General features: G+C 42.9%; 3 protein-coding genes across 7 annotated transcripts in view; 2 read left to right on the top strand and 1 right to left on the bottom strand.

Moving 5' to 3' along the window:
* Positions 1–6,618, bottom strand: part of ANKRD27 (ankyrin repeat domain 27) — a 70,689-nt gene extending 64,071 nt beyond the window's left edge. Inside the window, exons 1-2 of one of the 2 annotated variants that reach the window (XM_028740320.2) lie at positions 6,482–6,618; positions 6,005–6,088 (exon numbers count right to left, since the gene is read on the bottom strand). The gene's annotated coding sequence lies outside the window, so the exon portion shown is untranslated. Of the gene's footprint in view, positions 1–6,004; positions 6,089–6,229; positions 6,339–6,481 lie in introns of those variants that run through there. The other variant, XM_028740321.2, reaches the window with a different exon arrangement.
* On the top strand, positions 6,517–12,524 carry NUDT19 (nudix hydrolase 19). The gene is made up of 3 exons (XM_028740329.2): positions 6,517–7,233; positions 9,329–9,536; positions 11,518–12,524. Exons 1-3 carry the CDS (start codon positions 6,517–6,519, stop codon positions 11,751–11,753), a joined length of 1,161 nt encoding a protein of 386 aa, XP_028596162.2. The 3' UTR covers positions 11,754–12,524.
* Positions 12,525–14,753: 2,229 nt separating this feature from the next.
* Positions 14,754–26,521, top strand: part of TDRD12 (tudor domain containing 12) — a 39,900-nt gene continuing 28,132 nt past the window's right edge. For 3 of the 4 annotated variants that reach the window (XM_028740338.2, XM_028740336.2, XM_028740333.2), the window contains exons 1-11: positions 14,758–14,925; positions 17,070–17,154; positions 17,259–17,420; positions 18,298–18,434; positions 19,174–19,293; positions 20,101–20,156; positions 21,200–21,285; positions 22,631–22,826; positions 23,962–24,044; positions 25,304–25,377; positions 25,918–25,989. In XM_028740338.2, the coding sequence (XP_028596171.2) occupies positions 17,131–17,154; positions 17,259–17,420; positions 18,298–18,434; positions 19,174–19,293; positions 20,101–20,156; positions 21,200–21,285; positions 22,631–22,826; positions 23,962–24,044; positions 25,304–25,377; positions 25,918–25,989 (1,010 nt within the window). In that variant the 5' untranslated portion in view covers positions 14,758–14,925; positions 17,070–17,130. Of the gene's footprint in view, positions 14,926–17,069; positions 17,155–17,258; positions 17,421–18,297; positions 18,435–19,173; positions 19,294–20,100; positions 20,157–21,199; positions 21,286–22,630; positions 22,827–23,961; positions 24,045–25,303; positions 25,378–25,917; positions 25,990–26,521 lie in introns of all 4 variants that reach the window. The other variant, XM_028740334.2, reaches the window with a different exon arrangement.

Here is a 26,521-nt window from a genome sequence, read left to right as displayed (position 1 = left end):
TGAGGTCTGAGTGGAATAGTAGGGCTACACGTGAGCAGTCAGCTGCAGTCTACAGTACAACTGGGATTACTGAAGAATGACTGCTTTCTAAATCTTTTGTGAAATTGTGCATGTGCCAAGTATCTGAATAACATTACAGCAAGGAATGAGAAGTCAGTCTATATGAAAGTATATTGCACAGATGAGATGACAAAACTTCATGTTATAATTCCACCAGGCATATTTTGCACAGCTAAGCACTGCATACAGACCAGGAATCTTGGTTTAAAACAAACAATGGTAACTTAAATATGCCAGCTATGGTTTGATGCTGGCTCATTTTGAAACTAACCATTTTCTATTTTAATCTGGATGACAAGCCCAAACTTCAGTTAACTGAGTTTGTATACAATGCACAACTATGGCTAGTTCTAAAGTGAAGTAAGACTTCACTTTCGTTTACGTACAGAGAAGGGAGAAGGCTGTGAGGCTGTGTCTGAACTGGGCCTTACATTATTTTACTGCAGATTTGAAAGCAAAGCAGGTCTTTATGTAGACATTAATCTTTCTCTTACAAGTCATGTTGACAGAAGGATAATGAGAAATCAAATCAATCTCTATTTTCTTTATTTGGCAAAATCCATATCTGCTGCACGTAAACTCTGGGAAGCCTATATTTGTTCATGAATATTTCAACGTTTAAAAGTAGCTATTAAATCAGAGCCCATCATGTAACTTACTTATTTATTTCTTCTACAGTTGGCAAGGAAGATAACATTAATACAAAAACCTTAAGAATGCAATGTGAATTTAAGAAGATTTTAAAATAATTTCTTGACAGAAATCAAATTCAGAGAACAGTCCAGACTCTAAAAAAATGACTACTTGTAATTAGGGTGCAGATTAGACTTTAGAACAAAGACTAGGTATATAATAGTTTCTAAAGCTCCAGTTCTAATGTACTCAGTTAAAGGGGGGGGGGGCAATTTCACTTAGCTACTTCATAGCAGTTAAATGTTCACTAGCACTTTTCTGGAAAAGATGGGAAATTAAATTACAGGAAATATAGTAACAGGTAAGTCCATGAAGTCACTTACAGATGATCCCTTGTTTTGTATTAAGAATGGTTTTTATCCTTTAAGGACATTGAAAAAAACTTTACCTCAAAAATTAAAATATCTGCAAATATATAAGTCATTTATAATATTAGGTTATATCCAATGCTAGTTATACCAAGAATAGACCCAATTAACACACATGACTAATTTCAGTGGGTCTACTCTGCATAATACCTAGCTGGGTACAGCCCATAGTCAGCTGGTTACCAAAAAAACAATTACATAACTTGGTAACCATTAAGAACTGGTACCTGAATTTGCTTGTTTTTCCCTTGTCATGTCTATTGGACTACAGGCCTATGGATAAGGACCGTGTTATTTGTAATTTATATACAGCACCTAGAACATTTCAGGCATTCCATGAATGAAAGAAAAATAGCAATAATAATATTGCAATAAAGGAATACCAAATAATTCTCTACATTGTGGGTTGTATCCAATGTGGTGCTAAGTTAAAGTCCCTTGGTACTGGAAGTACTGGTTCCACTGGCAACATGTTTTGTATTGTTTCACAACAAAATGCAGAAGCAGGTTGCTGGTAACTTTGCTGCACAACCCCATGAGTTGTGCAATGCGTTTCCTCTACAACTGTTGCGAACTGGATTCTTCTGCTGTGTAACATTAACATTCCAAAAAAGTGAAAGGGCAAACAGAGAATGTTGGATACAGCCCCATATCTATCATATTTAAACAGGGCAATTTTATACTTGACTATTCACAAGTCAGCTCTACTGAGTTCACTGAACCTTACTAAAGAGTACAGTGGTACCTCAGGTTACATACGCTTCAGGTTACATATGCTTCAGGTTACAGACTCCACTAACCCAGAAATAGTACCTCGGGCTAAGAACTTTGCTTCAGGATGAGAACAGAAATCATGTTCCAGCGGCACGGTAGCAGCAGGAGGCCTCATTAGCTAAAGTGGTGCTTCAGGTTAAGAACAGTTTCAGGTTAAGAACGGACCTCCGGAACGAATTAAGTACTTAACCCGACGTACCACTGTACTGCAGACAGGAAATGATGAGAAATATTAAGAAAAAAATAATGATAAACAGTTTGTATAGCATATAAGAGAAAGAGTGAGCAGATGTCCAGTCTTGCGTGTGTGTCTGATTATAGTTATGCTGGTGTTTCGTCCCAGTTTTTCCCCCAAACATAATCAGCCAGCTGGCTGACCTCTGCTACTCTGCCAAGCTAGCACCAGAATGAACTTGCAGCCAAGCAGTTTGGTAGGCCGCAAGAGCAGTTTACAGTTTTTCAGCATTCTTTTTTTATTTCTCAAGCGATTTCTATACCACCATTCCCCCCCCCCAAAAAAAATATCACACAGTGATTTACGACAATAAGGTAATCTAAAAACACAAGAAACAGAAACATTAAAGCAATAATCCTAAATTACACAATTAACCACATAATAAAAGTGTCTTAATCCATCAGCTTCTAAAAGTCTGAAAAAATGTGAGTTTCTACATGGCATCTAAAAGAACGTAAGGTTGGAGAAACACACACTTCAGTCAAGAGGTCGTTCAACTGATGTAGAATCACCAGTGAAAGGGCCCTTCCATGGGCCTCCGCACAAACACACTTCATTTAATGCAGGGACCTCCAGGTGAGCCTTTTCTGCTGATCCTAATGCATAGGCAGGTTGATATGAGAGAAGGCATTATCTCAGATATTTATGAACATGAATTAGTAAGCAATGAGAAGGGTTTCAGAGTTTACACTCTGTACAAACTGGCATGGTCCAACTCAACAGTAAAAAAAGAAAAAGAAAAAAATGTTGGTCCATTAGCCCCCACTACTGACAAAACATAGCAAATGCATTCTCCATTTCTCTGAGCTACCTAGTTCCCATGGAAGGGAAGGAAAGCACTGTAATAAAGTGTGGAGGTGCAATTTTGGTATTCTGCTTCCTGGCTTAATTGAAAGACAAATTAAAGGACACCAATCATGGAGAAGCTACTGACTGCATCTCCTAGGCCACTACACTTTCAGGATAACAGAGATTCTAGGGAAGTGGAAAGATAATCTTTTGGATTTTGACACAGACTTGATTTCTCCTTGGACATGGTGGTCACTGTGCGGTCATGATCTCACTCCTTCCTCATCTAAGATCACTCCCCACAGTTGCTCTTTGCTACTGAGGATGTCACATCCACTGGCCGCAATCTCACTATCAGCCCCCTCTCCCAGACTGTCACAGTCCCATCCAAAGGCTGCAATTGCTTTAAAAAAACAACAACAACAAGGCCAGGATAGAGAATCCCAAATGCATTGTGTATTCTGGATCTTCTTAGATGCATCTGTTGGCCTGAAGCCAAAAGCACTTTATGCTGCACTTCTGTGCAGTTAGCCACACTTAAGACCATTGATTTCAATGAGCTTAGGGGGTGAGATCAGGGAGCAGTGTACAATAATTTCAACTGCTACATTGACTGGATCAGGGGCCAGCAAACCTTTTAAGCATGGGGCTGGTCCACTGTCCCTCAGACCTTTTGGGGGGGGTAGACTAGATTTTGAAGAAGAAGAAAAAAGAACGAATTCCTATGCCCCACAAATAACCCAGAGATGCATTTTAAATAAAAGCACAAATTTTACTCATGTAAAAACACCAGGCAGGCCCCACAAATAACCCAGAGGTGCATTTTAAATAAAAGCACAAATTCTACTCATGTAAAAACACCAGGCAGGCCCCACAAATAACCCAGAGATGCATTTTAAATAAAAGAACACATTCTACTCATGTAAAAACATGCTGATTCCTGGACCATCTCCAGGCTGGATTTAGAAGAAGACTGGGCCGAATCCAGCCCCCGGGCCTTAGTTTGCCTACCCATAGATTGGGTGGTAAAATTTCAAAGCTCTTACAGTAGCATCAGAATGTAGATATGATATTAATAATGTATAAATATACAAACCTATGTTTAGAATCATGAGAAGTGTGTGCACTTCAGGAAGCAGGTTGAGGCTCAATCACTACAGGCACACCACATGCTGCCTATACTTGTTGTATAAATTTTCTTTTGGACAGCTTGTTTGTAGATTCCCAGGATTCCCTAGAACAGTGGTGCCCAACTGGTGGGCTGTGTACCCCAGAAGTCCGCATAACCCACCCGGGGGTCCATGGTACCATTCACATAACAAAAACCACTGAGATATAAAAAAATTCAAAAGTAGGGGGTGCATGGCTTGGCTTTTGAAAAACAGTACTTAGCTAAATGGGAGTATACGAATGTATACCCATGTAACTCCAAACAAGTGTTAAACCAAACCAAGGCTCATAAGTAAACAACAACCCATGGCTTAAGATTTTGGTTTGTTGGCAGTAAACAAATCATAGTAAAACTGATGGACATGGTTCACAGTTTCAATAAGCTATGGTTTACCAACATATGTGAAACAGGCTACTGAGTCACCTTCCCAGTGGACTATAGACAGCACTATAGAAAGGTCACTTGCCAAGGAAGGAAGCAGGTAAGTCAGTACTTTCCAAGAGTCATTATATGTGTGCATGCAGTGCTCTGATTACGTGACACGTGCTGATCCCTCCTCTGCTGCATTGCAGTACTTGAGAAGAGAGTAAACACGAGTCAGGAGGAGCAGTGAACAAGTGGCAGAGAGCTACTGGAAGACAGTGTAGCATGTGCCATGTGGTATGCCTTGCATAAGTTAGCCTGCTGCCATCAGGTGTGGTAGCAGAGGATGCTGTCCCATCACTAGTACTGAAGTAAGCTTCTGTACATGGGATGCGGGTGGAGCATCCTCTTGTCTTTTGCCTCAGGAACCAAAAGATATTGGGTCAGTTCTGCAAAGCTACCATTTACTCATCACTGTGGATGTGCAGACCTTACCCCTTGGTAGTTGTACATTATAGACCCAAACACCTTATTCCATCTCTACTGTTTCACATTCTGAAAGGATTCTTTCTTTCTTTCTTTCTTTCTTTCTTTCTTTCTTTCTTTCTTATTTATTTATTAATTATTGGAATAAAATGTTTAGCTATTATATATCCCTCATGTGTGTATACATCTCAGACAGAAAATGTGTGTTTTATTCTATCAACAAGACTCCATTTGAAACAAGGTTTGTCAGAAGTGAGTCCCACAATGCTTTGTAAAACAATATACAATAAATCATTGGCTGCAAAAGTACCGAGTGGGATTTTTCAGACAAGTGAAAATGAATCTGAGTTTCTACAGGGTGCGTTTCAGTTTAATGCCCTCCATCACACACCACAATTTGAAAATAAGGAGAATATTTGAGCTGCCTATTATTTTTAGCCCACCCTTTCACCAAGGATGTAAAGTCAATCTCTTGTGGCTGTAGTCTAGCTAACAAAAAGTGATTGGCTTAGGGTTACCTAATGAACTTCATGATTCAGCAGGTATTTGAACCAAGATATCCCAGGTAATTATATATATTTATATATACTTTTAAAGAAATTTACCTTTCCCCTAAAGTTCTTAAGACAGTTGCATACACGCCACCACTGTATCCTTACACCCACCCTGTGAGGTAGGTTATACTGATTGTGGGCAGATGAATACAGATTAGATCCCAAGTCCCTTCAATTGAAATGCAGGCTGCAATCTCAAACACACAGAGAGCGTAAGCCCCAATTTACTTCTGACTCTGACCTTGGCTGCTTCCTTTTCGCTAATGCATTTTACAATGGTTAACTGACACCTGTTTTTAACTCTCTGAGGGTTTTATTGTGCGGTTTTAAATTTTATTGCTGTAAGCAGCTTTGATATATTTTTTATGACGTAGTGGTGTATAAATATTTTTTAGAAATAAATAATTAAAAATGGGTGGTGGCGTATCTTTTACACTCATTTGTTTTCTTTGTCCCTGCCTGTCATTGTGAACCTTGTGTAAATTTGCTTTCACTTATCCCTTATACTTACCCTGCTCACGCCATCTCTCTTTTTTCCGCTTTCTCCTTCCTTTGTTGTTCTTGGACTTCCACCCTCCTTAATGTGGCCTCATACCTGTTGAGCGAAATATTTGTTTATTTATTACATTTTTATATACGGCTCTTCATCCGAGGATCACAGGGCGGTTTACTGCATAAAAACACAAAATGCGGGACATAATACTGTAATTATAATGAAAATACCACACACAAACACCTTCAGAAGGCCGAAGATTGTTCAACAGTCGAGGGCTGTTAAAATAACAATACTAATAATTTAAACAATACTAATAATCATTTCAAAAGCGAGACGCTGCGGTCGGGGGGCGGAGTTCGCTTTCCGAACACCGGCCTGGCAGCCCTGAGGAGACACCGCGCCTCAAAAGGCGAGGCCGCTGGGTGGCGGCGGCGGCAACAGGCCCGCCCTGAGGAGGCGCGAGAGGCGGGAACGTGAGGGCACCAGACTCACCCTTGCCACCGGCCCCGGAGGCCGAGGCGCGCAACATGAGCTGGCGGTTGCGGCACTGGCGGGAGGCGGCGACGCTGCTGCTGGCGGCAGGCGGGCCGGGCGCGTCTCCCCCTCGGCCCGCGGCAGCGGGCGCCTTCGACTACGAGCTGCTCCTGCTGCGGCGGAGCGCGCGGAGCGCCTTCCTGCCCAGCGCCCACGTCTTCCCGGGCGGCGTGGCGGACGCGGCCGACTTCTCGTCCGACTGGCTGCAGCTGCTGCCGGGCGGGCCGCGCTGCGGGCTGGGCTCGGTGCGGGACGAGTGCCCGAGGGCGCCGCTCTTCGCCGCCGAGCGCCCGGAGCTGGGCTCGCCGCTGCCGGGAGACGTGGCCTTCCGCCTCTGCGCCATCCGCGAGGCCTTCGAGGAAGCCGGAGTCCTCTTGGTGCTGCCCGGCCCGGTCGCTGATGCCGCCGCCGCCACGGCCGCCACCACGGGCCCGGCCCGCCTGCTGCCAGCCGAGCGCCTCCCGCCGTCCTCGGAGCTGGCTGAGTGGCGGCTGCGGGTGCAGCGGCAGCCCGGCAGCTTCTTGCAGCTGTGCCGCCACCTGAGCTGCGTGCCCAACATCTGGGCGCTGCGCGAGTGGAGCAACTGGCTGACCCCCGTGGGCCGCGCGGGGCGAGGCGGCCGCCGCTACGACACCGCCTTCTACCTCTGCTGCCTCGGGCAGGCGCCGCCGGTCGCCTCGCACGACGACGGGGAGGTGACGGCCTGCCAGGTGAGCGGGACGGGGACGAAGCTGGGGCCGCGGGAGAAAAGGCGCGCTCTCCTCACATGCTCGCTTCAGACATGAGGCGATTTTGGTCGTCGTTGTTATTATTATTGTTGTTATTATTACTGTTACTACTGCTACTACTACTACTGTACTACCAATGCTATTTTTCTAGAAAAAGAGGTGCTAGGACTCACCACGGACGCCTTCCCTTGTTCTCTTATAATGGCGAAGGCGCCCACCTGAGAGGTGCCAGAACTGAGTTCTCTGGTTGGGGAGAAAGCCCCGACTACTACTATTGTTGTTATTTATTATTATTGGGGGGGGGGGCAAGGCTCGCCATCTTCACATGCTCAATTCAGGCATGAGAAGTTTTATCATTTTTATTATTACTACTATTATTGTTATATTATTATTAGCCCAGTGAGGAGAAAAGGTGTGCTGTCCTCACATGCTTGCTTCTGACACCAGGCTGCTATTATTATTATTATTATTATTATTATTATTATTATTATTATTATTATTATTATCATGGAGGAGGGGGTGTATGCTGTCCATTTGCTTCCAACATGAGGTGATTTTTTATTTTTATTATTAGTGTGGGGAAGCACGCTGTCTTCAGGCTGGAGGCTTTGCATCTACACGAGGGAAACATTTCCTTATTTACGTATTAGATTTATTATGTCGCTCCGTCACGGATGTCAAGACGCTGAACAGGATTCCCTCTTTATCCCCAGTGCCCATTTTATCCTCACAACAACCCTGTGAGGTCTGCTAGGCTAGGAGATGGTTACTAACCAGGGGCCACTAGCCAGGAGAGTGCCAGTAAATTGAATGCCAGTTGCTGGAAGCCACAGGAGCGGAGAGTGCTCTTGTGCTCAGGCCCTGCTTTGGGGCTTCCCAATAGGGGCAGCTCCCCAGCCGCTGTGAGAACAGGAGGCTGGGCTCTGGATGGGCCCCCTTTGGCCTGATCCAGCAGAGCTCCTCTAACATTAGGCAGGTTAGGCTAAGGGATGCTTACTAGTCAGTGGCCACTAGCCAAGAGGGTGGCAGTTTGCCTCTGGATATCAGGTGTCAGGAAGTAAAGGGCTGTTTTGGTCATGTGTTGCTTCTTGTGGCTTTTTCATTGGCATCTGGTTGGCCTCTGCAGGGACAGAATCTTGGAGTCAGGTAAGCCTCTGGCCTGATCCAACAAAACTCTTTTTCTTGGGACTAGCCCAAGATCACTCAGCAAGCTTCATAGCTGGTGGGAAGCTTGAACCCAGATCTTCCCAATCCTGCTCTCTAAATAGCACCCTGCTGGCTCCCTGGCATCAGCATTCCCTTCTCTCGCCTCACATAAAATAGACATTCTCTTCCTTAGTCTGCAAGTCTCAGCGTGCTTACCAGAATTCAAGGCCTGCATAGCGCAATGGGATTTATGCTCGGTCAAACGGTGATGAACATGTTCACAGTCTGAGCCCAGGGACTGGCAACAAGTTATGGACGCACATTGCTTGAAACTACACCCTTCTGGTGTGTCCCGTGTAGGACTGGCAGGATGCCAGGTTCAAGTCCTTGCTCAGCCCTGAATCTCACTAGGTAACCTTGGGCCAATCCTTGCAGGTTTGGGGCAAATAGCAACTAGAGAAGGAATACTTTTTAGCAAGAAACTATCAAGGAGCCTTGATCTGGATCAGGAGAACGTTTCAAATTTGGTCTACCGGGCCTTTATTTCTTTGTAATAGAAGCAACCGGTTTTAAGCATTTTTTAAAGAAGCATAAAAAATATGTAGTTTGGCTTTTGGCCTGACCAACCTCATAAGATTGTTGTGAGGGTAGTAATGGGGTGTGGAGACTGCTGCCTTGAGCTTTTTGGGAGAAAGATGAGATCAAGCTGGATAATCCATAGTGTAGCCTTTTGTAAAAACTCTGCGCCTAAATATCTTCTGACCTCTCCTTTGCTTTCCCATAGACCTGAAGGCACAGACATCACATTTATTTGAGCATTTAAAGTTGTTGCAAAATTATATTTTAGTGCAGAAACGATTCAGGTGATTCAGAATATTCCTTTCAATGGGAATTCACAAACTACTTTTGCTTATTCTTCGTTCTTTTTCAGTGGTCAACGCCCTCAGAAGCTGTTGAACTCTTTAAGTCCCAAGACATCTCAATAGCACCACCTCAATTTTATGAATTCTGCAGACTCTGCAATTTCACATCACTTCATGATCTGCATAGGTTTGCCTCTGAACGAGCCTTAGAAGGATGTGAGCGTTGGATGCCTGTTCTGATGATTGCTTCAGATGGCCATATGCAGATTTTACCAGGTAGATCAACATGGCATTTGGATTAGTTATTTTAACAATGATAAGTTTATTTTCATTCTTTGGGAAAAACAAGTACTTTCAAATTCCAGTGCATATTATTAGGATGGTGTTTTGAAGAAGAATTGATTTATTTACAATTTCCCAATAAGGGAGGTCTATTCTGAATTGTCTGGTATTAGCCACTAGTGTAATCTGTGGATCTTGTCTATTATTAGGCTTAATGCTTGCTTCTTGAATGATGTTATAAAGATTTCTATGCAATTCTATGCATCTTTTCTCATAAGTTAGTCCTACTATATTCAGTAGGGTTTACTCCCAAATAAGTGTCCATAGGGTTGCAGCCTTACTGTGCAATCCTTTGCATGTCATTTAAGAAGTAACCCTAACTAAGAACAGTAGGGCTTCTTAATAAATGACTTTAGGATTCCAGCAGTAATTATTTATCTGCCACAATTGTGAAACTAGTGTGGCTCCTTTCATTTAGTATCGTCAGTGTACTGACCTTGACCTCTGTGTGAGGTCTGCTACTGACATAGGCATTCATTTTCTTTTTATATTTTGCCTTGTTAATAGCCTTTTAAAAAGCAAGAAAACTCAGTTACAGGTTTAGCTACAACTTTTCATTACTCAGCAAAGCAGGCAAAAAAGAAAGGGGGGGTTCAACCTTGAACCCTGCTTCTTCCCAGAGCTATAATAGTTGAGCTCCAGATTTTTAATATTTATATCTGGCCTGTCTTCCATGGTGGAACTCATGGCAATGTAGACAGAGTTCCCAGGCAGTCTTCTATCTATGCCAGAGGTCGGCAACCTAAGGCCCATGGGCCAGTTCCGGCCCATGAGCTTCCTGGAACTGGCCCACGGCCGTTATGTAGATTGGCATGGGGATTCCGTGCTATTTTCTCACGGTGCCATTTTTTTTCTCGCTGCGGGGACCGACTTCTGAGTCGGGAGAGTGCCAGAAATAGTGTGTGTGCATGCACACAGGCGCTCCTCCGTCCCGGAAGTGCGCCAGAAATAGCTTGAGCACACACGCAGTTGTGCACGCTCCAGCTCAGTCTAGCAGGGAGTGGACCGTACCGGCCTCAAAAAATGTTGCCGACCCCTGATCTAGGCACTAATCAGATCCAGAGGTGCTTAGCTTCAGTAAAGTGGATGCCTCATGTGTGTTTAGATCATGCCAACAAGATAAGCAGGTAAACAAAAAGACTGGATGAGGTGGAGTATCAGGAAAACCCAGAACTGCCTCTTTGCTTTACTGGGGAATATAAATGTATATTATTCATCTCCAGTTTATAGCTGGCAAACCCAAAAACAAATAACCTTGTCAGTTTTCTGTTTTTGGTTCAGCAGTGTTGTGACCATGCATGTAACCCTGTGTTCTGCAGATACTCTATCAAAGTTCCTTTTTGCATATACCTGTACTTCTTAGTCATGCAGAACTGTGCAACTGCTCTATTCTAACCGCAATTCAGGCAAACCAGGATTTTAGTTTATTTGAACTAACTGTACTTAGAATAAACATAATTTCCCATTTTGGGACATAATAGGAAAATGTTTTCTTCAAAACCATGGCCAGAGGCACTAAATTTCTTTTCTTCATCCATAGAGAGGATAGAATAGCCCAAGGCTACTTATCCTTGTAATTGTAACTCTCAGTATAGTATTATATCTGAACTGAGCATATTTGTATGTGCAGGCTAGGCCTTAAAGCTCTTGTTTCCCTATAAATTCATTGTTCATAATATATTCCTTGGCACAGATAGAACAAGACCCACTTTATTAGTTCATTGGAATACTTGATTACTTGCATTCTTGTATGCCAAGAGAACCTTTATGAAAAATACTGTCACAAAACCAGTTTTGAATCTTATCAAGCCATCCAACAGCAAAATAGCTTAAAATCTCTAGAAGTACCTAAAATGAAGTTCACTGAAATACTGAATATTACATACAAATTTAAGTTATACATTATATTTTTTAGGTGATGAGCTATATCCAGAAGATCCCGATTTTACAGGAGAAAGAAAACCAATGTTGATGACAGATAAAAAGATTGAAGATCTGATGAAAGGCGCCAGTAGACTTCACCGGATAGTGACACAAGACCATAATAATGTTAATATCTATGTGAATATCCAGCCCAAATATAAACACATCAATCCAATAACAATGGACTTTAAAAGGGGGAAAAATGCAGATTGCAATAGTAAATTATAATACTTTAAAAATAGTTTACATATTTTTATATCTACCAACGCAATGGCAGTTCCTGAATAAGCTGCCCTGGGGGCGTCACATCTTGCTAAGCAACATGTATTTCAAACGTAGCTGGAATTAATACATTCTTGTGCCACTTTATCTACATCAAGCCTTTTGTGAGTGATTTAGGCTTTCGTTTGTGTACCACAGTAATTATTTCCCTGGCTAAAATTTTGTGCAAATGTGCCAATTCTGGGGTGGACATCTGTCTGCTAAGAACTTGACCTTAATCTACACATTTATGGATTTAAGGCACTGAAGAGGCAGTGGAGCAATAGTTACCCATGGCTACAAAAGACCATTTGTCAGTATTGGGATAAACTGGTCCTTTATCAATATAATTCAGTATCTTGAACTATTCTGCTTTTCTCATTAAAATGTGGAGACACTATGGATGTTTACTCAAAAGTGATGCTCCCTAATTAGCTGGGATTCAAAATGGCAGTTTAGGATTGCAGCTTTACATGAGCATAAGTTCTGTAAATTCAATCAATAATGATTATTTTTTAAATATTCAGAAGCTCTGCTTTTGGAAGGCACTTTTCTAGACACACTAAGTTGCTAGTGCTGTCTAACAGCAATATAATTAATTCCATTATATGGTTGGGTTTTCAGTTTTTATATTTCAGAATGTCAACTGATGTGCATTTAAATTAGCATTTAAAACGCCAAATTGTAATTTATTTTTAGAATTTGTTTTAAAAATAAATATTTATTTTTAGCAACATTGCTTTGGCTGTTTTCATCATTGCTAAGATATACTGAGCCATTACACATCTTGTTTTCTTTAAAATTAAGAAGAGGCCCTATTAATAGTTTGTGTGTGTCAGGAGCTTTCTTATTTTCAGAAACATAAAGTTGAAAGTTGAAATTAAAGCCCTCCTATTACATTTCACGTGTGTCCAAACTGGAGCTTTTGAGCTGTGTCTGGCTCCTAACTAGTTTGAGGAATGAATAGAAAACTACAGAAAAAGTGTTCTCCATGTGTGCTGGTTACAAGGGGACTTGGGTTTCCTCCATCCCATCTTCCAGCTGGAATTAAGAAACTAAGACTTGATGTAACGTAAGGGGAGGAAGTAACACAGACCAAAAGAAATGTCTGTCTCTTTAGTTTTACGTTTTGGGTTTGGAATAGCTAAGCAAAAGATAACAAACTTCAACCAAAGCAGTTTTACACAAATTGCCTTGCTTTGTCTCTGTTGTACAAAAGGTTTTAGAATGTGCACAGAAGATTTATTGAACCATCTATATTTAATGTTCCAACGCATCACTGTGTATATAGTTTTGTTTTTAGAGAAACTATTTACCAATCACACATAAATATTAATTAGGCTTAACTGAACCCTCTGACTATGCAGTATCTCTTAGAATGCTATTATATTAGCCATATTTCAGGTTTGGTTTAAATATTTCACATCTGTTGTCAAGACCAGTTATCACAAATAATATCAGTCTGTGTCCAGCCAGCTCTTGCTCTCAGAATGTCTTCTAAAAAAAAACCCAAACTCTCAGATCTCTATACAGCTGACTCACGACATGCATGGGAGTTACATTCCAGAAATAGTACATAAAGTCATATTTGTGTATAGTCAGATCCATGGGCGTAGCCAGGATTTTTGTTGGGGGGGGGCAGAACTTCAGATTTGTATTGATTTTGATTGATTAAGGAGGGCAGTTGCCCCCCTGCTGCCCTTGGCTACACCCATGGTCAGATCAACTCCTTGTAACTTAGGACTTGCCCCCCAAGAAAGGCAGAGAGTGCTCTGTGTGGGGACAGGGGTCTCCAAACATCTCGACACCGTTAGCAAACTACATCTCCCCCCCCCCCAAAAAAACCAAAACATTGTGGGGAGTCACATGCTTTAGATGTGCACTAAGTGCACCTTAAATGTATGATTGAAGAGGATCTGCATTAAGTTTATTTGGTGGCAGTGCAATTTGTTCCCTCGCTTATACAGTACCTCTCTTAACAGCCTCTAAGTGGGGAGGCAAGAGGGAGGCAAAACCTTAAGTACTGTATATTTTGTTTCTCCACCATGCAGCCTGGAGGTTGTGCAGGCTGAGCAAAAGTGGACATGCCTGATGCTGGAGAATAACTCAAAGAAGATGGCCACATTAGTACAGTAGCATACATTTAAAGCACTTTGACCAGCCATTATTTCCTGCAAAGAATTCTGGGAAGTGTACCTGATAAGGCTGCAGAGTATTGTTAGCAGGGATGGCCGATTCCATCCTTCTTATAATGAAGGAGTTGCTTGTTACCAAACAACTCCTTCATTATAAGAGGGATGGAATCCCTTTTAAATACAGTGGTACCTCGGGATGCGAACGGGATCCATTCCGGAGCCCCGTTCGCATCCTGAACACAACGTAAGATGCGACTGCGCAGGTAGTGTGTGCATGTGGATGTCTGTATATAAATAGACATACACACACATTCATTTTTCCCTCGAATTACAGTCTTAACAGAGTTTTTTTAAAAAAACAAACCACCAATTGGACAAAAATGATGTGTTCGTGTACACACAGACATACACACGCACCCTTTCTCCGCTTGATTAGTTTGTTTTAAAAATGTTAATTGTTGAGATGGAAAGAAGATAAAGCCCCTACCAGAGAAGAATGGCAGATTAAGTTGATGGATTATGCCAAATTGGCAAAAATGACGGAAGAATCAGAAATCAGGAAGACCAAAAATTTTCATGAGGAATGAGGAAAATTTATAATTTATCTTAAAAATCATTGTAAACAGTTAAAACTGTTAGCAGGACTGGAATAGCACTTGCAGTTTAATGGTAAATTTTGGACATAATGGAGATGTATTTTATGTTGGATGTTGGATATGTGATTGTAAAACTCTGACCTGAAAACCAAATAAACATTTTTTTAAATGTTAAATGTTCACACAAAAAATTAAGAGTTTGGGTTTTTTTTAAAAACCGCGACAAAAACAAAACCGGCCGCCCGCCGCTGACACGTGCTCCGCCGCTGAGAAGCTGGGAGCGCTACTGAGCATGCGCGCGCGCGGCGGCGGCGGTTAAACAGCCGCCTCAGTTCTGGAGCACGCGGAAAGGAAAACGTAAGTTAACCGCCGCGGGGAGGAGACGGAGTAGGGGCGGGTTGAGACGAGGTGAGTTGAGGAGCCGGGCCCGAGGTTTGCATTTGAGGGCGCGGGGAGGTGCGAGCGGTGATAAAGCAGCCGCGGGACGAGCTATTGGCCGGCCCAGCTGAGCGGACTTCTCTTCCTCAGAGGTGGGGGCAGCTACCCCCCCCCCGCGCGCGTCGGGTGGCGGTTACGTATATTTTAATATACGGATACAGGTAGCTAGGCCACGTGATCAGTTTAGAACCATCGCAGGTGGCCACCTTCCTCCTCCCCCCCCCCTTCCTTGACACCCTAATTTAGCGTGACTTCCCCGCCTTTATTATTATTATTATTATTATTATTTAGCCCAGTGATGGCTGTTTTGGGACTACAACTCCCATCATCCCTAGCTAGCAGGACCAGTGGCCAGGGATGATGGGAATTGTAGTCCCAAAACAGCTGGAGGGCCAAGTTTGGCCATCATTGATTTAGCCTAACTGCTTGCCACCACCACGCTTTATTATTATTTAGCCTGGCTTTTTACACCTGAGGGGCATTTTTTTTTTTTTTTTAAGGACCTGCCTTATTCCCATGATTGCAAATTGTTACTAGTTGCTTCCTTCACAAATGTGACTGAAAGCAGCTTGCAACAACAAACAAACATGTCATTATTTATAAAAGTAAAGGTACCCCTGCCCGTACGAGCCAGTCGTGTCTGACTCTAGGGTTGTGCGCCCATCTCACTCAAGAGGCCGGGGGCCAACGCTGTCCGGAGACACTTCCGGGTCACGTGGCCAGCGTGACAAGCTGCATCTGGCGAGCCAGCGCAGCACACGGAAATGCCGTTTACCTTCCCGCTAGTAAGCGGTCCCTATTTATCTACTTGCACCCGGGAGTGCTTTCGAACTGCTAGGTTGGCAGGCGCTGGGACCGAACAACGGGAGCGCACCCCGCCGCGGGGATTCGAACCGCCGACCCTTTCGATCGGCAAGCCCTAGGCGCTGAGGCTTTTACCCACAGCGCCACCCGCGTCCCGTCATTATTTATACCCCGCCCCAAAAGAGCTGCGATGGTGTGAATGGGCAGCCTGTACCCGGAGCCGTTATATGTGCAAGGCTGTTCTCCTAATCTCAGTAAAATTTATATTCAGTGATTTATTTTGAGGACTGTGACCTAAAACAGCCATATGTTCTATGGGCGGTTTCCAGTCCTACTGCCCTTTTTTATTATTATTATTGTTTAAGATGGTTGCTGGGGGGGGGCGGTTTAATTTATCAACTAGTCTGCTTCACGTTATCCCTCTATAATAATATTAGGAAGTGCTCATTGGGGTGTTAGCAGGCTTTTTCGATAGTTTTTCAAATATATGTGATTTCACAGATGTGTGCAGTGCTTTGTAATGTTACATAACCCCCTGTGTAAAAGGGGGGTTGCCTCTATAGAGTGGGGGCCCCAGATGCATGTTTGGACTGAAGGCAGGTCCCAAATCAGACACAGTTGAAGAATACTGTCTTAAGTCGTAAAGAAGCTGACTTCTACCAGCTCAGACTGTTCGTCCATCAAACACAATCTTCAGTACCTGTTCATTACATTTCCTTGTTGCATTCAGAACATCTAACAACTGCAGGAAATCTCAAATACGCCTTTGCCCCATCCTAGTAACTTTACTATTGTCTAATTTTATTTTAAACATTGGCCACCTTGAGAACTTTGCTTAGTAAGTAGACAGGCCATCAATATCATTAAAGCAGTAGTATATATTTTTGCTACCTTTCCCTTTCTCCAGGGAAAGCAGGGCAGTGGACCGGGGTGATCTTCAACATGTTTTATGCTTATAATAACTGTATAAAGTAGATTAAGCTGCCTGTATTCCTTGCTCCAGAGAAAGCTGGCAAAGAGAAGCCTGTACTGCCCTTTTTGTTTGTTTGTTTGTTTGCTTGCTTGCTTGCTTGCTTGCTTGCTTGCTTGCTTGCTTGCTTGTCGGTCAGTCGGTTCAACTGATTGCACACCTAGGCTCCACTTCTAGGGGAGCTGGAGCTATACGGTATTAGTTTTTGGGCCACTGCATTTCTAAAAGGAAGAAAAGCACCTGGACTGTGGCCTGGTTTTATCAGATTGAAAGTTACTTTTAAAGGAATGTCATTTTGTAAAAGCAGTTTAAATGCTTGTTCCTTTGTTGTATTTTTCAGAGGTATAGATAAAGCGTGTAAATCTCTTTGATGTAGTTGAAAAAGTCATTGAAGAAAGAAAATGTTTGAAGTGTTTATATTGAAGGTATTGTGGCTTTTTGGCAAGTTTTAGCATATGAATGTTCATTTCTGAGCATAAACCTTGCAGTGTTTTCATTGGACTCTAACTATGGCTTACTTATTCATTAGATTGAAAATCCATGGTGCTTTTGGGGCTACATAAAAGGAGGTGGAAGTATTGTAGAAAACGAAATGGAATATAAAAAACTTCAATCTGAAATGAATCTGTTCTATAATAAATTCCACAGATATGTGGATGATATCAAGCCATCTGTATTGGAAAAGGGCCAGGTAATTTTATGTACTTTATTTGCTTTAGTGGATATGAAATTGAAGAGGGGGAAAGGGAGGCTAGTGTTGGGATATTAATTCTACTTTCAATGCTAGTCCTACTCAGAGGAGACCCATTGAATGTCATGAACATGACTTACTTTGGTTCATTAATTTCAGTAGTTCTATTATGAGTGAACCTCGTTGGATACAACCTTTTGTGAAAGCACTGGATGACTTTAACAACAATGCAGGACTCAGCTAAAATGATCATCCAGCCTCTGCTTATAATATTATACAGTACATTTTATATTTGGGTTTAGCTACTTTTGGAAGTTTTTCTAGATAAATTGTCATATTTCTGCCACCTTTTGGGCACTGTATGAAATATAAAGCATGAAACATATAGCACATTACTGGTACATGTAGTTTTTTCCTATTGGTTTGCCTTAAAAGGTAAAGGTAAAGGTACCCCTTCCCGTACGGGCCAGTCTTGACAGACTCTAGGGTTGTGCGCTCATCTCACTCTAGAGGCCGGGAGCCAGCGCTGTCCGCAGACACCTCCGGGTCATGTGGCCAGCGTGACATCGCTGCTCTGGCAAGCCAGCACAGCACACGGAAACGCCGTTTACCTTCCCGCTAGTAAGCGGTCCCTATTTATCTACTTGCACCCGGGGGTGCTTTCGAACTGCTAGGTTGGCAGGCGCTGGGACCGAGCAACGGGAGCGCACCCCACCGCGGGAATTCGAACCGCCGACCATGCGATCAGCAAGTCCTAGGCGCTGAGGTTTTACCCACAGCGCCACCCGCGTCCCATTGGTTTGCCTTATATTCCATCAATTGTCTGTTAATCTCATGTAGAGTTTGTGTCAAATGAGAATGGATGTTTCTTTTTCAGGTTTGTGCTGTTTATTGTCAGGAAATGAAATCCTGGTGCAGAGCTGTTGTTAAATCAATCATATCATGTACAGATTATTACCTTGCTGAGTGTTTCCTTGTGGATTATGCCAAGAGTGTTCCTGTGAAAACAGACCGGTATGCTTTAATTATACTAAAGGCAAAGGTTATACACAATGAGAGTCCTGCAACCTGGGACTAGCAAGCCCTCTGGAACCTGGAAGGTACGATCAGAAGGTTAATGTCGTGTTCTATCACACAAGCCCACTGAGTTTGTGTGATCCTTCTGATAGACCAAAGTGTATGGAGTTGTAAACTCCTACATTCAAATTTAATCTTAACCTTTAACTTGCTGGCTGGTCCGGGGCAAGTTTGTCTTAATCTTTCTTCACATTCACTTCACCCAGTAAGCCCCCAACGTAGGCACATTTAACTTTTGCGCATTCAGCTTTAAGCACACGACAAAATAAAAATAAAAAGGGGCAGAGTTCCAGGAAAAAATGACTTTGGCAATCCTACTTGCCACTGAACCCAATGGGTTTTGACTATATGCGGTTTTGGCTTTACGTGCAATCCCTGGAAGGTAGGTAAGTAAGTTCCGGGCTTACTGTAACAGCAGACAGACTACATTGTCCGCCTATCAATGACAACAAGCAACACTCTGTTATTTACAATTTATGCTTTGTTTATAATTAGAGTGGCCACTGTGGTGCCTTTGTGACGTTTTGGAATACAAGTTGCATTATTCCTGACCGTTGGCCATGCTGGCTCTGGCTGGTAGAAATTGTAGTTCTGAACATCCAGAGGGCACAACACCTGGCTTATAAAGTATTAATTTATGTTAAAGGGTTTATTTTTCTGAAATTTCTGTTTTCAGGATTTGTGTTGCCTTGGAATCATTTATGAGATTACCCTACAGAGCAATGAAATTTAGACTGTATGGTACAAAACCGGCCACACTGCGTGTCAACTACTATAACGACAAAGCCAATATAGTGTAAGTACATTTTGCAAGGTATTATGTAAAAGCGTTCTATATTATTTTGGGTTTCTGTAGGACAAGTATTAGGACTTGTAGTTTGGGAGAGACATCACCTTGCCAACAAAGGTCCGTATAGTTAAAGCTATGGTTTTCCCAGTAGTGATGTATGGAAGTGAGAGCTGGACCATAAAGAAGGCTGATCGCTGAAGAATTGATGCTTTTGAATTATGGTGCTGGAGGAGACTCTTGAGAGTCCCATGGACTGCAAGAAGATCAAACCTATCTGTTCTTAAGGAAATCAGCCCTGAGTGCTCACTGGAAGGACAGATCCTGAAGCTGAGGCTCCAATACTTTGGCCACTTCATGAGAAGAGAAGACTCCCTGGAAAAGACCCTGATGCTGGGAAAGATGGAGGGCACAAGGAGAAGGGGGCGACAGAGGATGAGATGATTGGATAGGGTTCTCGAAGCTACCAGCATGAGTTTGACTAAACTGCGGGAGGCAGTGGAAGACAGGAGTGCCTGGCGTGCTCTGGTCCATGGGGTCACGAAGAGTCGGACACGACTAAACGACTAAACAACAACAATTTGGGTGACATTCCATGTAGCTACAAGGAGAGCCTGTGAAATTTTCCTATTTTATATTTACTAGGGCCCCATATTTCTTGGTATAAATGTCACTGAGGCAGACTTCATATCTATCCAGTTTGTTTCATTCTCTGAGAAACATTTTGAAGTGAAAGAGTACTTCACAAATGTATAATACGTCTTTATATGCTTATAATAGTGCCACAGTAAAGTAGTCATGTGTGCTTTTTTGTAGCCCTTCTAACCGCTGGGATATAGCAGCTATCCACTACTTCCAAAATCTCCTGAATGGTAAGAAAACATAAAGAATAGCATATTATATAATTCGAAATGTATGGACTAATCTGTTAAAATGTTGAGGGTTTTTTTAAAAAATCCACCGAAAGGCTGGGTTTGGAGACTATAGCTGAGTTGCAGAACAGCTGGCTATCTGCAGATGGTTCCATGTTCAGTTTCTAATATCTAAGGGAAATGCCTGTCTGAAACCCTGGAGAGCCACCAGTGTACCAGTCACTGGAGAAGGAGTTGGATGAGCCAACAAATTGACTCAGTACAGTGTAAGGCAATGTCTTCCTTAGATAACTGTGTCTGAAGTAAAGAATATTAGTGTACTTAATGTTTGGTACAAATCAGAATAACAGAAAAGTGGCATTATTGGTAATTCATAGAATTGTAGAGTTGGAAGGGACCCAAGGGTCATCTCATTCAACCCCCTGCAATGCAGGAATCTCAGCTAAAGCATCCATGACAGATGGCCACCCAACCTGTATAAAAAAACATATTAAAAATGATACCTACTTGCTGAAACTTAGCAGTTCACAAATTAATTGTTGAACAGGTTCAAAGCCCACTGGCCAGGCAGAATTGTCATAACCCCCCTGTCATTATTCTGATGTCACAACAGGGAGATCTTTTAATGCTGAATGGTAATAAACTTTTGTAGAATTCAACCACATTGTGATTACACACACATCATAGGATTTTAAAGTTTTATCTTGCTTGCAAATGTCTAGCAACTTGACTTACATATGTACAGAAATAAAATGTATCTATTTCTAGCTTCACTGGAGTAAAACTGATCAAATATTTTGAGATTCATTTCTAACGGGTTAACTATCTGTTAATGGCTTCCCAAAACGTTTGCTTATTGCATTACCTTACTCCAATCAAGGGGCTGCTTATAACTTTTGATTCTTTGGCAAGAATGTAGAAAATCAGTTGTTGTTGCCTCCCCTCTGATATTTCATCCATTTGGCTTAATCAAGAAAGACCTACTGTGGGGAAATGTAGAAATTAGAAGACCTAATTAATGCTCCATTTATTTCTGTTTCTAGCAACCACCAAGGTGGAGGCCAAGTTATGTGCTGTTGAAGAAGACAGTTTTGATGTTGATCTCTATGTCACAATAAAGGAAGAAAAGGTAAGCCAGTCACCTTTACAATTCTGTTCGTTATAGTATTTTGAAACAGACATCCAGTTTGCCAGGGTGAGTGGCAGCATCTGTCCCTCTCTACTAATGGGGAATAACATTCTGCCACTCAGCTTCCCTTCTTGTATGCACCTCTTTGTATATGTTTTAAAAAGTAGATCCTTTAAAATGATAGCAGGGGTTGTATAGGGTGATGACTTGCTTTTTTGATAGAAGAGGCTCCTGCCCAAAGCCTCTGAGGGTCCAAAGTAAGCAAGGATGCTAGGACACAGGCAAAAACCCTACAAGCATTGGCAGGTAGTCTAGAGGCAGACCTGCAGTAGGTGGGTCAGTTCTGGATCCAGTCTTTGGGTGAAAAAGGCTGCTCCCCTCTGGCTTAATAGAATTACATGGTTTGCCCTTATGCCACAGCTGATGAGAGGATTCTTTGTGCACATGGCAAGCTACTTTAGCTGATAGTAGCTGCCTTATAAAACTATTTCAGGTACCTCCCAAATTACCGTATTTTTCGCACTATAGGACGCACCGGTCCATAGGACGCACCTAGATTTGGGGGGGTGGGAAATAAAGGGAAAAAAAATTACCCAGAGCCATGCCGAAGCTGCGTGCAGCTTTGGCATCGCTCTGGGAGCTTGCGGGGCTGGGGGAGGAGGAAGCCCTCCGCCAGCCTCCAAACCATGTCGGGAGACAGCGGGATGGCGCGCTGCGCCTCTCCCGCTGTCCCCCGAGTTTGCGGGGCTGGCGACGGGGAAGAGCAGGCTTCTCTCCCCCCCCCCCCCCCCCGCCAGCCTTCTAGCCAAGTCGGGAGACAGCGGGATGGCGCGCTGCGCCTCTCCCGCTGTCTCCCGAGTTTGCGGGGCTGGCGACGGGGAGGAGCAGGCTTCTCCCCCCCGCCAGCCTTCTAGCCAAGTCGGGGGACAGCGGGAAGGGCGCGCTGCGCCTCTCCTGCTGTCCCCCGAGTTTGCAGGGCTGGCGACGGGGAGGAGCAGGCTTCTCCCCCCGCCAGCCTTCTAACCAAGTCGGGGGACAGCGGGATGGCGGCGTTCCGCCTCCCCGCTGTCCCCCGAGCTTGTGGGGCTGGCGGTGGGGCTCTCATGAAGCCTGGAGAGCGAGAGGGGTCGGTGCGCACCGACCCCTCTCGCTCTCCAGGCTTCAGCGAAAGCCTGCATTCGCACCATAGGACACACACACATTTCCCCTTCATTTTTGGAGGGGAAAAAGTGCGTCCTATAGTGCGAAAAATATGGTATGTTAGTAATTTTTATCTTTGCCATTAGTAAAAATGTGCCCCCTTTATGCTAAACCATCACATGCATGAAATCTGTTTTCTTCATAGATATGTGTGAATGACGATCTTCTTGCCAAAAAATTTGCTTTCTATGAGGCACCGAAGAGTACAACAATTAGTGCTGTGGAAGACCAGAAGAGAGAAACGCCATTAAGCCTTGAGCCTCTTTCAGAGGAGATCAATCCTGCACTTGTTCTGTGGCCAATGTTGTTGCAAGCCAAGGAAACAAAGGCTTTTGAAACTTGTGAGTATGACAGATCTGCTTCCCAAATGAATAGACAGGATGGAGGATAGTGGCAAGGGTGTTCAGCTGTTCCTCTCCTTGCTGCTTTTCCTCTACAGCTCCTACCCCACTTGTTCCCTCAACCCAGTCTGCACACATATTGGCATAGTACAGATCCATGGGGTGGGCCTTTGCTGTTCACCTGGCTTTTCAATACTGGAACTGCTGTCATTTACCAGAGGAGGGGCAGCATGGCATGGCAGTCAGTGCAGGTATAGCAGCAGAGCCAGTCAGATGCTCCTATGTGACACCAACCTCAGCTTGCCCCTGTCCCTCAGTAACTGGCAATGACCCTGAAGTTGGTAAGCAGCACCATCCTGCTGTGCTCCACAGACTGTTACTGACAAAAGAACCTAAAAGAGAGGAAATGAAAGCTTCAATGTGATTAATGTTCACTTAAGGCTGCCAGGTGATTGCTCAAAGGTGGCTGAATTTTTGAAAAAGTGTTTGTTGAGATCTCTTTGATAACCACACAAACAGTTACTCCATCCTTCTACCTTTTGAAACTCTGTATAGAAACAAATGAGATTTGAAAAGCGAAGAACTTACATAAATTCCCAAATCTGGAAGATCTTCCATCTTAATAATTTGAATTGCTGGTACTCCAGAGTTTGGCATACTGCCCTTCTTGAAAAAATATCTCATAAACAAAAATAGCTAAAGGAACTGCTCAAATGATTTGTTTTTATTTTTTTCTGTATGTCGTAGTTTTATTTATTATGTGTGTCACCAGTATATGGAAATGTCTGGCACATCTAAGATTTCAGAGAAACATTTTCCACAATAATGATGGAATGTTACAGGTGGAGAATACTTTTATTTTTAAAAGGAATTTTGTATAAATCAATACTTTATTATCCCTTTGGAGCTGCACTGTATCTTTGTACTTTTATCCTTCCAGGCTGTAACACTTTATAGTTTATATTTTTATTTGGTTTCTTTCATTATGTTTGGACTTTTTAACAAAACCAAGAAAATACTAAGTAAAAGAAACTTACATAGATAAGAAAACTCAAGCTTGATGTGATAATGTCTCAAATTGGCATTATTACACTTTAAGCGAATAATGGAACATGCTGCATTTTATTTCTTTTAGGTGCTTCTGCTTCTGATGATGTTAAAAAAACAACTTGCAATAATTTGCAGGAAACTGATTTAGCCAGTGAAGAAACAGAGCCAGTGAGTGATTGTAGCATTTTTCACAAGGGATTGAAATTGAAGATTTGTAAAATCCTTAAGAGAATCTAAGACCCAGTATTATGACTGGGCAGAGAAAAGTGGCTTGCCTGAAAAGGGCAGCAAACATGAGCTATTTATTATTTAATTAAAATTAAATATGTTGTTTACTATTCAAATAATACTTGGGGAAAGTTGGAACTGGCTCAGTGCGGTGCTTTGAGCATTGCTTGAAGTATATGTGTACAGATTCACCTGTATGCGTTACTGCTGTTAGCCCCTCTTACACAGTGCTTGTGACATGACTGTTGGTAAGTGGTTCAGCTTTCAACATGCCCCACCAATTCCCAAATGCTTCCGGATTTGTTTTCTCTCTTGGGGAGGTGTCTGATTGTAATTAGGCTGGGGGCAGTCAGGGGCAAAGAGTTAAGGCCCTCATTCTTCTCGTGCCATTGTCCTGAACTGTGGACAAACATACTTACAAGCCATGGTTTGTTGTTGATTTATAAACCTAGGCTTACATTAATCATGGCTTAGTGTTTTGTGTGAACTCAGCCCTAGTCTTGCTACTCCGTTCTTAGTCACCTCTTTTATAACTGGTGACCAACAAATCAGAAGCTCAGAAAAGTGGGTGAAGCTGGAGGAATACCTTTTAAGTATTCTTGGTCATATGGCCTGTCTACCTCCAGTGGGGGGCCTTAACCCATGGTTGCCTTGGAGTTCTCCAAACACTAATCCAAGAAGGAGCAGTCACACCAAGTATTCAGTGCTCTCTTCTTTGACAAATTGTGTGTGTATAGATAGGATGGTGAAGATTAGTTGCAAATCAACTTCACAGCTGAGCCACATGGCCAGTGGCGGAGGAAGAGGAGTTCAGGGGGAGTGCACCGCCCCCGGCAGCGCGATCCTGGTGGGGTGCCATCGCGGCTATGCACCACGCCCCCGAGATGCGCACCAGCCTCGCCCCCGCCTGCTCTCCGCGCCCCCCAGTGCCGGAGCATGAAGCTCCACTACTGCACATGGCTTTGAGATATTGCTACTGATGCTGCAATAGAGGGACGGAAGAGTAGCTTGATACAATCGCTTGTAGATGTGTTGTGGGTTGAGAAAGGCTGCATTTTACTGTGTTCCAAAGCAGTGCCATGTGCCTTACTCTCCATTCTAGTCTCATAGTGAAGTATCTCCAGCCAGAAGCACAGAGGTGCCCTGTTTCCTAGGTCATAATTAACATAACCCTGGGATGTTTTTGTCTGCTTACTTAGGCTGTAATGGTGCCGGTTCCTCCTTTAAAACAAGGCATAACTGTTTCCTTGCAGGCGGATATACAAACAGACAGGTTTGTTTTCACCTCTAAATCTTCTATTCGTATTTCCTTACATGGGCAAGGGGCTGAACCTATATGTAAAATAAAAATAAACTTGCTGATTGGCAATTTTAGAGCACAATTAATCTGTATAAATGTAAGTAGTTTGACTCATTTGTTCACTTTCCTGCACGGGAAGAAGGTGTGTCTTCTGTTGGCATATTTGTGAAGATAAGATAAAGCCATTATTAAATTATTTATTCAGTTGCCATAAGTAATATATTCCTGGTTGATAATTAGTTCGCTTCCAATATAGTTCGCTTTTTTGTGCTTTTCATCATTCCCGCTGTGGCTGGGATCCACACAGTCCTGTGTGTGAGCAGGAGGTATTTCCAGTCACATGTGGGTTAGGGACATTGTCAGCTGGCACAAAGGCTGTCATGTAAGGACCCCCCCCCCCCATGTGCGCCCCCCCACCCCACAAAATCCCCAGCTCACATATATTCCACATGCAGCCAGTATTTCTACAGGCATGAGTAAAGTTTTGTCAAATGATTGTGTGTTTCATTTTAGCACCTTATGTAAGGAAACTACTAAAACACAAGAAATGGAGAAAGATCTTTATGAGAAAAATATTGGTGTGAAGTAAGTTTTCTTTTATCTTCCTTTTGAAGTTATACAAATACTACATAAATGGAAATGCTACCTTGAGACTGAGTTTTTAAAGGTGTTTTATTATAAAATGGCATAAGTTCTCATAGGCAGCAACCTCCTTCATCAGATGCTGAGTTGAAACATGAATATTTTGTTATATAAATAGGTCAGGCAAGAAGAAGCAAAGTGGATCTCCTACAATGTCTGCAATGTTTATAACTTTCACTCTTGTATATGGCTCATTACTTAGAGCCAGATTTAACTGGGTTGTCACTAACTAAATTCTACTACTGAAAGACAGGGACTAAAGTTAGTTGTACTAATTAATTTCAGTGAGTTTGATCTGAGTACAACTTGGTTGAATACAATTCCTCATATTCTTGCTGGTGGTAGTAGTCAGTCAAAATTTGTGCTTTCTAGCAGCCCTGACCCTCCCATAGAGCTGATGTAACTAAGCACTGAGACGTGTCTTCAGTGAGGATGTTTTATATAAGGTGCAAACTATGCAGTAAATGTTTTGGGT

Source organism: Podarcis muralis, chromosome 7 (assembly GCF_964188315.1).
Source record: "Podarcis muralis chromosome 7, rPodMur119.hap1.1, whole genome shotgun sequence".
In the NCBI taxonomy this organism is placed as follows: domain Eukaryota; kingdom Metazoa; phylum Chordata; class Lepidosauria; order Squamata; family Lacertidae; genus Podarcis; species Podarcis muralis.
This window is presented reverse-complemented; position numbering and strand designations above follow the sequence as displayed.

What these genes read in the sequence shown, in the direction of transcription:
- NUDT19 (XM_028740329.2), top strand. Translation starts at nt 6,517, where the DNA reads ATGAGCTGGCGGTTGCGGCACTGGCGGGAGGCGGCGACGCTGCTGCTG. An exon ending in GGGAGGTGACGGCCTGCCAG is followed by an intron (nt 7,234 to 9,328) that starts GTGAGCGGGACG and finishes GTTCTTTTTCAG; the next exon opens with TGGTCAACGCCCTCAGAAGC. An exon ending in CCATATGCAGATTTTACCAG is followed by an intron (nt 9,537 to 11,517) that starts GTAGATCAACAT and finishes TATATTTTTTAG; the next exon opens with GTGATGAGCTATATCCAGAA.